Genomic DNA, 9,086 nt, shown 5'->3' with positions numbered 1-9,086 from the left:
ACAACACCCAAAAAGAAACACTGTTATGGGCATAAAATGACAACGACATCACAAACAACACCATGAAACACCGAAAGACCAAAGCAAAAATAAACTGCATTTGTATAACGCCTATCACACGTTAGGAGTACCATTAAGTGCCTATCATCAAGCTATTTTGAAACATAATGACTGTCATTTTGCAGGTAGTTGTGATTTTATCACATCACACATATGACAAATGACCATTAGACATAAGATATAGGAGCAGAATGAGGCAATTTGCTCCATTGAGACTGCTCCATCATTTGATAATGGCAAATATGTTTCTCAACCCCATTCTCCTACCTTTTCTTTCTAACGCTTGATGCCTTCACTAATTAAGAACTGTCTATCTCTGTCTTAAATATACTGCATGACTTGGCCTCCACAATCTTCTGCTGCAATGGGTTCCACAGATTCACCATCCTCTGGCTGAAGAAATTCCTCCTCATCTCACTTCTAAAGGATCGTTCCTTCACTCTGAGGCTATGCCCTTGGGTGATAGTCTCTACTACTAGCAGAAACATCTTCTCTGTGTCTATTCTATCCAGACCTGTCAGTATTCTGTAAATTTCATTGAGAGTCCCCCTTATCCTTCTAAACTCCATTGAGTACAGTTGTAGAGTCCTCAAGCGCTCATCATATAGAGCGACGTTAATTCCTGGGATCATTCTCGTGATCCTCCTCTGGTCCCCTCCAAGGTTAGCACTTCCTTCCTTAGACACGAGGTCCAAAACTGCTCACAGTATTCCAAACAGGTCTGACCAGAGCCTTATCCAGGAGAGCATTTGTGTTAGTACATAGGTAGACCTACTAGAGGAGGCAGTGCTAGGCCTGATCCTAGGAAATGAAACTGATCAAGTGGTTGAAGTTTCAGTAGGCAAACATTTTGGAGGTAGTGACCATAACTCTGTATGTTCCAAAGTCATGATGGAATATGATAAAGATTTTGCAGATATTAACTTTTTAAATTGGGGGATGGTCAATTTCAACATTGATAACAATCCAGTCCAACACCGGTACCTCCCCATCAGAGAACGTATGTTTAAGGTGATGACTAAGTGGTTGAGAGGACTCACTAGTGTTAGCCAATTGTTGCCAGCCTTATTGGCAAATAAGTTATGGCAGAGCAGACATGTGATTTTACAGAGCTGGAAATGTCCATTCTTCCTGATGACGTGGACATGTAGTTAGAAGTTTCTCTCAGAGATGAAGAAATAAAAAGGTCTACATTAGCCTCAGAACATGGCCAGTGAAAGAGATAGAGATGGTGGCCGATAAATGAAGTTAATGGCAGTGTTCGAAGACAATAGCAGGTTTAATCATCCAGGAACTCAAACCATCCGACCATGGAGCATCAGTGTAGGGGGTGAGAGAGCTAGTGGTGAGGTACAGTTGGCCATTACCAGTGTACATGTGATGTACACCAGTCGCTCTGTACAGAGATAGCAAGAACTGCAGATGCAGGAGTCAGAGATAACACATTGTGGAGCTGGAGAAACACGGCAGGTTAGGCAGCATCAGAGGAGCAGGAAAGTTGACGTTTTGAGTCGGGACTCTTCTTCAGAAATTCTGAAATCATTTCTGAAGAAGGGTGCTGACCCAAAACGTCAACTTTCCTGCTCCTCTGATGCTGCATGACCTGCTGTGCTCCTCCAGCTCCACACTGTGTTATGAGTTGCTCTGTCCAGTTGGCTGGATTTTCAAACTGCGCAAAAGATACTTCAGAGTCAACTACCATGGTCTAGGACTGGGATCATATCGAGGCCATAAGAGTGTAAGCAGGTTTTTCTTCCCTCAAGAATGGGATAGTGTTGGTGCCTTTAGATTAGGTTATCAAGGGGCAGCACATGTCGGAAAAATAGGAGTAAGAAAGGTTAGAAAACCAGAAAGAATGGTCTGGAAATGAGAGATTCTCCATGCTAGAATATATAAAAATGGAACCAGGTGAGACCAGTTTAAGCCATTGTAAAATAGAGGGGAGGTGTTGGAGGAGGAGGTGATGAAAACTATTGGAATGGTTGGTAAGAGACCAAGGAAGATGAGGAATTTATCATCGTCATTTAGGAATCTATTTGTGACATTAATCAAAACCATTGTGGTGCTATGAAAGGAGAAATAATCTGATTGAAGAAAGTCAAATGTAGAGTTTTGGGAAAAGTGGGTACAAATTCAGGGGATGACAACACATTCTAGTATTTTGCAGAGCTTTGGTGAATTTGGAGGTTGAGTATAAGATTGCAAAGACCAATGGGTCATGGGTTTATTTAGGAGGGGGAAATAGGAAAGGAGGATGTTGCATACACACCAGATTTATCGGGGAGGCTAACATAGAATCCAGGATTGAATGTTGAGTGGTGAGCAGCTCAATTGAAACTGTGTTCAGGCAGCAAAATGTGATTTGTATTAGGAAGATGAGTTTGGCTAAGGATGATGCAAAACTGGAGGAAGATGTGATCTTGGAGCTAAGGGGAGCATTAAAGGATATTTTTGTTAGTGGGCCAAGGAAAGGGACAGAATTGCAGGAGCAGCTGGTTGGATGGTTTAAGTTGTTGTCACAGATGATGAGAAGGGTGAGGAGAGCAGTTTAAAAAGACCTTGTACAGCAGGGGGAGGTGATGGCCGAGTGGCATTATTGCTATACTGTTAATCCAGAGACCCAGATAACATTCTGGGGATGGGTTCGAATCCCGCCATGGCAGATGGGGGAATTTGAATTCAATAAAATATCTGGAATTAAGAATCTAATGATGACCATAAATCCATTACGATTGTTGGGGAAAAAACCCATCTGGTTCACTAATGTTCTTTAGGGAAGGAAACTACCATCCTTACCTGGGTCTGGCCTACATGTGACTCCAGACCCACAGCAATGTGGTTGAATCTTAACTGCCCTCTGGGCAATAAATGCTTCCTAGCCAGCAATGCCCTTGTCCTGTGAATGAATAAAGGAAAAAAAACAAGAAACTGGGCATTATCTTTGCAGTCCAGAAGGATCCTGAGAATAGTGACCAATTCTGGCAGATGAGGGCAAGATCCAGAACTGACAGTGAATGATTCAATTAGTTGCCTACCATCTGTGTTTAACTCTGCATTCATTAGATCTAAAGGAGTGGAGATGAGGGACACATCAAGGGGATTGGTCAGAGTGGTTTAAATAGGGGCTAGTGCAAATATTGATGTGAATACAGTATGGAGTTGAGCAGATTAGTAGCTGAAGAAGTGTGTGGTGAATGGAGTTAGCAGTTAGATAGTTGGGATTTTGAGCATGTAGTTGTAAGCGATTTGGGAAAGAGATTTTTCCAGGACAGACACTGGAAAGAGTCAGGTTGGTGAAGAGAAGGACATGGATAGACAATGATCAGGCAGGTTACCTTTTACCTTCCTCACCATAATGAGAGTTACTAGGCAAGTCCAGATGGCAATGCCCATAGGATGGTCATGAATAAAGATGGAGCAGTTTACATGCAGGAAGAAGATGCAAATTGGGGGATGGTGAGCTCAGAGGAGATAGTATAAAACATTGAGTTGGAGGTTGAAATCACTGAGGATGAGAGGTCAGTTGGCACAGAGGCTCAGATGAAAGAAGTTATCACAGTTAGAAAGTTAGCACAGTCTATAGGTTGGCAGTGGAGAGAAAGGAGTGTAAATGAGGGTTGAGATGGACAGACCAAGGTGAGATTTGGTAACAAGAGTAGGGGTGGGAGGGCAGAGGTGAATGGTGTAGCCAGGAGGAGAGATTTCTTTGAGGGATCATGTAATCCCCATCTCGGTCAGATCCCCATCAGGACCAGGTTGTTGATGTAATCTTCCACAATCATTCACACATCGAAACAGCAAATTTAGCAGCAAAGAAGATACTATTAGCAGAGCTGAGTAAAACATTCTCTAACCACTTGTTAAACTCCTTCCTTACGCCTACCGCAATCCCCCGCTTCCCAAGCCAAGTTTTATTTTCATTGGGAGACTTGTGGGAAAGTTGTTTAATGGCAAGGAGTTTGGGGGAGTGGGGGTGGGGGAGTGGGTGGGTAGTGGGATCAGGGTTGAGCTAATGTAGTGTACCTTGAACTGGCACCCCCAATGTTTGAATTCCCTCACCCTCCCCACTGTGAACACACAAGCTACAACACCTGTATCCAAAGTATTGGAACAGAACTCTTTGTGGCCCCATTAGACATTAGGGGTGCCTTAGTGTCTTCCTCCAACATGAAAAAATATCCATTAACAAACAGAGCGTAAATTGCTGATGGATACTTTTCAGGCTGGCAGAAGGTTTGAAGTGAGGCTCCCCAGGAGTTAGTCCTGAGTTCCATGCATTTCCTGTTAGATATTAATAATCTAGATCTTGATGCGCAGGGAACAAATTCAAACATTGTTGGTGACACAAACCTCGAAGTCCCATCATCTTTGAGTAGAAACTCAAAGGTACGTTGACAAGGTTGCTGGAGAAGGCAGACAGGTTGACAGATGATGTTCAATGCAAAGGGAGTGCATTTTGGTGGGAGGAGTGTGGAGGAACAATGTAAAACAAAAGGTAGAATTCTAAAAGTGGTGCAGGAACATAGGGACCTAGGTATATGCATATACATATCATTGAAGGTATTAGGACAAGTGGAGAGAGCAATTAGTAAAATCTTCAGTACCCTGAGCTTTAGTAATAGCGACATAGAGTACAAGAGCAGGGAGGTAATGGTGGACCTGTATAAACCACTTGTTAGACCTCAGCTGCAGCATTGTGTGTTGTTCTCAGTGCCACACTTCAGGTAGGAAAGGAATAGAGAGAGAGTGCAGGAACAGTTTGAGAAAATCATTCCAAAGGTGATGCATAAAAACAGATGTTACTGGAAATGCTCAGCAGGTCTGGCAGCATCTGTGAAGAAAAATCAGAGTAAACGGTTTGGATCCGGTGACCTTTCCTCAGTTATCAGTGACTTCCAATGATGAGGGCACTTCATTTTGGAGGATTGTTTGGAGAGTTTGGGTCTAGAGAACAGAAGGCGAAGAAAAAAATCTGATAGAAGCATGTTCTTCCCTAAGGACAGAGTAAATCATAGAATCATAGAATTTCTACAGTGCAGAAACAGGCCAGTCAGCCTATTGAGTCCACAGCAACCCTCCAAACAGCATCCCACCTGAATGCACCTCCCTACGCTATCCCTATAACCCTACATTTCCCAAGGATAATCTAGGTTGCTTACACATTCCTGGACACTATACGCAATTTAGCATGGCCAATCTACCTAAACTGCACATCTTTGGACTGTGGGAGGAAAACAGAGCACTCAAAGGAAATCCTCGCAGACACGGGTAGAACATGCAAACTCTACACAGATAGTTGCCCGAGGCTGGGATTGAGCCTAGGTCCCTGGTGTGGTGAGTCAGCAGTGCTAACCATTGAGCCACCATGCCAAGAAACTGTTTCTGCTTATAAAGGTTCAAGAACAATATGGCACATATTTAAAGTGCTTTGCAAAAGAAGCAAATGCAAAGACCAAACAAAAATGATCTCTCAGCTAGTGAGTGATTAGTCTGGAATGCACTTGCCTGTAAGTGTGGTAGAGGCAGGTTCAACTAAGGTATTCTCAACAGCATTAGCTGAATATTTATTGAGTATCAATTTGCGCAGTGATGAGGAAAAAGCAGGGGAATGGCACTCAGTGACGATGCTCACTCAGAGAGACAGGCAGATAAAATTTCTCTGAATAGCCTTCTTCTGCACTGTAACAACTCTGTGATTCTATGTTTGAATCTTCTGTTTTGAAATTTGCAGCAAGTGCTTAAGATAGCATATTCATGGCAAGTTCTGACCTGGTAATCTGCAGGTCACTTTCCTAATGTAAATTTCACAAATTCGGAGAGTTCTCATTCATCTCGAGTCGGATCGCTGTGGGGATGCTCCGGTGTCCAAGGTGCTGAGATCCCAACGAGATGTTAAACCAAGGTCCTGCCAATGCTTTTGGACCAAACTGTACTGTAAGAAGAACAGGAGAGTTCCCCACAGTGTGTTCTGCAGTCAATACTTATTATGAACGTCATTATAACAGATTACCTTCGTCTCAATGCTACGTTGTGAGTTAAGTTCACATGCACCTGTCAGTTCCTGACTGACTACAAAATTGATACTTTTTATCTGTATTATTCATTACTGTACTTGGCTAAACATTTGTAATGTCACCACATTCAATGCAATGGACCAAGTGCTGGAAAGTACGATGGCTGTAGATTCAGAGTAGTTATTTTGTCAGTGCAAACTTTTTGGGCCAAAGGGCCTCTTCAGAAAATTCAATGAAGCTATGATTCTCCCTGGCCAAGGGCTACATGCAGCCTGCATTTGTCTTTCAGCTGGGCCATCTGTCAGTATCCCAGCCTGGATTTTGCACCTTAGTGTAATGATGAACTGGCATCCTAGGTTAGAAGTTCCAAATTATGGGTCATGACCTGAGAAGCAGTTGGGATCATGGATTCCTCATTCTCTGAGGCAGTCGTGCTGTTTGCTAAGTGGGGACTTCAGTGGGGCAACCCTAGGATTGGCTCCAAGTCCTCACACATAAATGTGTCAATGTTTATTTGTTTTTTCCCACAGTTCAGAGGAGCTGGCTGCAGGAATGAACTCTGGGCCCCCAACGGTGCTGCCATCTATAGCTCTGCAGGAGGTGAAAAGAAATCTTTTGCAAAGATACAAAATAATTCAGGATTAATATACAAGGCTTTAATTCTTTACTGGCTGCAAAATCGTTTTAGCAAGTGTTTTGGACTGCACATCAAAGGGTTTGCTTTTGAGCTCTTTCATAAAGTTGTGACTGACATTACTCTCAATTGTGAGGTTAGTTCACTCTGAGATATAAAGCTTGACAGGGAAAAAAAAACTGTCAGATCCAATTCCATTCCCTCATAATAAATTCCTTCTCAGTTCATCACACAGCAGATTGGCACGAGTCATGGTGAAATTCGTTATGGTACCTGTCATGCACTTTCAATAGCATGAGTGTGTTTGACAGGGGGAGATACCCTGAGGTCCAAGAGGGGAGAATGTTGAGGAGGGTACTTTGTGCTCATTAGGCATCAATCTTTTTCTTAATTGTAGAGGTCGTGCCCAAATCAAAAATCAATATTATTAACACAAACACCTAAATCTACTCCATTGCTTCTTTTATTGAAGTAAATGTGATTTAATTCAAGTTAAGAACACCTTTGAGTTGTATAATAAAAACTGACACTCTTACTGGAGAGCATAAACATCTGCAGTGTTCAGAGTTCTTTGAGGCACTTCAGTTAAGGTTACAGAAAAACCTGCAGCTTTTTGTTTTCCTTATCACTTACAATTGCATGGCCAAAACATTTCAAAGACACTGCACGAGCCAGCTTCTCTCCAATTTCACAACGATCAAATCTTTGTGGTACCTAATAAAACTATCTCACAGTAAAACAACAGTTGACAGAGCAAGTAACAATGGCAGCCATTCTTTTTTTTAAAAAGAAAGACAAAAGTCATCTTGTCCTCAAATTTGCCAGACTTCAAATTTACTGTCGTTCTGTATTATTTTGTTGGCTGTTAATTTTCTCTGGGGAATAAAGATCTGCGAGTTTTTTAAAGCGAGGTCCCCAGTTAGTGAGGTAATCGTAATCCTGATCTGTGTCTGTGGGAACTGATTCCAAGGAGCTGAGCGATTCAGCTATGGAGCAGTTTCCTTCATAGGCATATGTCACCAGGGAATCATAAGGGGGTGCACTGGGATCTGCATCATTCTCCTGCACTCTCTGATTGATGAAGTCTTTGATGTCAGTATTGTTTTGGATTATGATGGTCTGCCGCTGTGGATGGTGGGTGTCGGGCTTGACATCTCTGCGTAATTGCACATCTTCTATCAAGTCCGGTTTCCTCAGGGTGCTGATGTCAAAGGCCTGGGTGTCCTCCTCACCACCTCCTTCATCGTCATAACTGATTACGTTGTCTCTGATGTCTTCTTTCGATGTCATGCAGATCTCCTTTTTCCTTTGCCTTCTTAACGCCACAAACAGCACCACGATCACTACGAAAATTGGAGCAAATTTAAAAATACATTTTAGCTTTGTTTTAAACATCAAAATATTCTGATCAGAAAAGCTAAACTTTGTAACTGAATTAACATTTTAACTCTGAGATCAAAAAATTTCTTGTTAAGCAAGGACATTAAGGGATACATGGAGTTAGGCCACAGATCAACTATGATCTCATTGAATGGCAGAACAAGATTCCTGCTCATACGTTCCTATCTAGCGCATGCAAATACAACCCAGAAGTTGTTAGCATTTTATGGGGTACAATTACATTTGAAAACCAGATGAAGCAATTGAAAGAGCTAGGGTTAAAATTAAATGGGATTTCATCAGGATTGAAACACTTAGAAAAGTTGAAGTGATTAAATTGTGTCTGTCAGCCTAAATATTTGGCAGATGTTCTTTAGTCATATTACATCACCTGTATGCAGAGGACAATCCTTGTGGGAGTATATCACAGAGACTGAACAACCTCTTGTCCCTCATTCAATTGGATAGAAAATAGGTCAGTGTCTAATCATTCTGAACCAATTCTCCACTCTGTGCTAACCTAAGTTAATCCAATATGTCTGATAATATTCCCAGGAATCTTTTCCATGTAAGTCTCAGCAGTTTGAAGAACTGCTGCAGAGGAGATTCCTTTTTTTTTGTGAAAAATGTCAACCCGCATAATTCATCGATAAACTTTGGCCATTTGCTTGTGACAATTTCAGGTGGGTTTCTCTCTGGTTAAATCATGCTGTTGTTCTCAATTTTCTCATTGTTTATCACCATTGCCTGATATTCCCGTTGTGACTGATCGAAGAACATTTCAATATAGTACACGTTTACTCAACAAGTTGCTGCTGTGACACCTTTAGCTATAGTTTATGTTCTTAATAACATTTTGTGTTACTTCAAAGCGTGTCCTATTCCAACACTGCATGTTCATCAGAAGCCCTGGGCATAACTGTAAAATTAGCCAGGACAAAGAACAGATGGTGCTGCTTGGCCTGCTGTGTTCATCCAGCCCTGCACCTTGTTGTCTC

The 9,086-nt window shown here is 42.0% G+C and overlaps 1 protein-coding gene across 1 annotated transcript in view; it reads right to left on the bottom strand.

The window, feature by feature from the left end:
- Nucleotides 1-7,519: 7,519 nt before the first annotated feature.
- The window catches only part of LOC109917775 (cadherin-12-like), a 200,075-nt gene continuing 198,508 nt past the window's right edge, over nt 7,520-9,086 (bottom strand). Inside the window, exon 10 of the mRNA XM_048609263.1 lies at nt 7,520-8,051. Within this exon, the coding sequence (XP_048465220.1) occupies nt 7,543-8,051 (509 nt within the window). The 3' untranslated portion in view covers nt 7,520-7,542. The remainder of the gene's footprint in view (nt 8,052-9,086) is intronic.

The sequence above is a fragment of the Rhincodon typus genome, chromosome 2 (genome assembly GCF_021869965.1).
Source record: "Rhincodon typus isolate 14 chromosome 2, sRhiTyp1.1, whole genome shotgun sequence".
Taxonomy (NCBI): domain Eukaryota; kingdom Metazoa; phylum Chordata; class Chondrichthyes; order Orectolobiformes; family Rhincodontidae; genus Rhincodon; species Rhincodon typus.
This window is presented reverse-complemented; position numbering and strand designations above follow the sequence as displayed.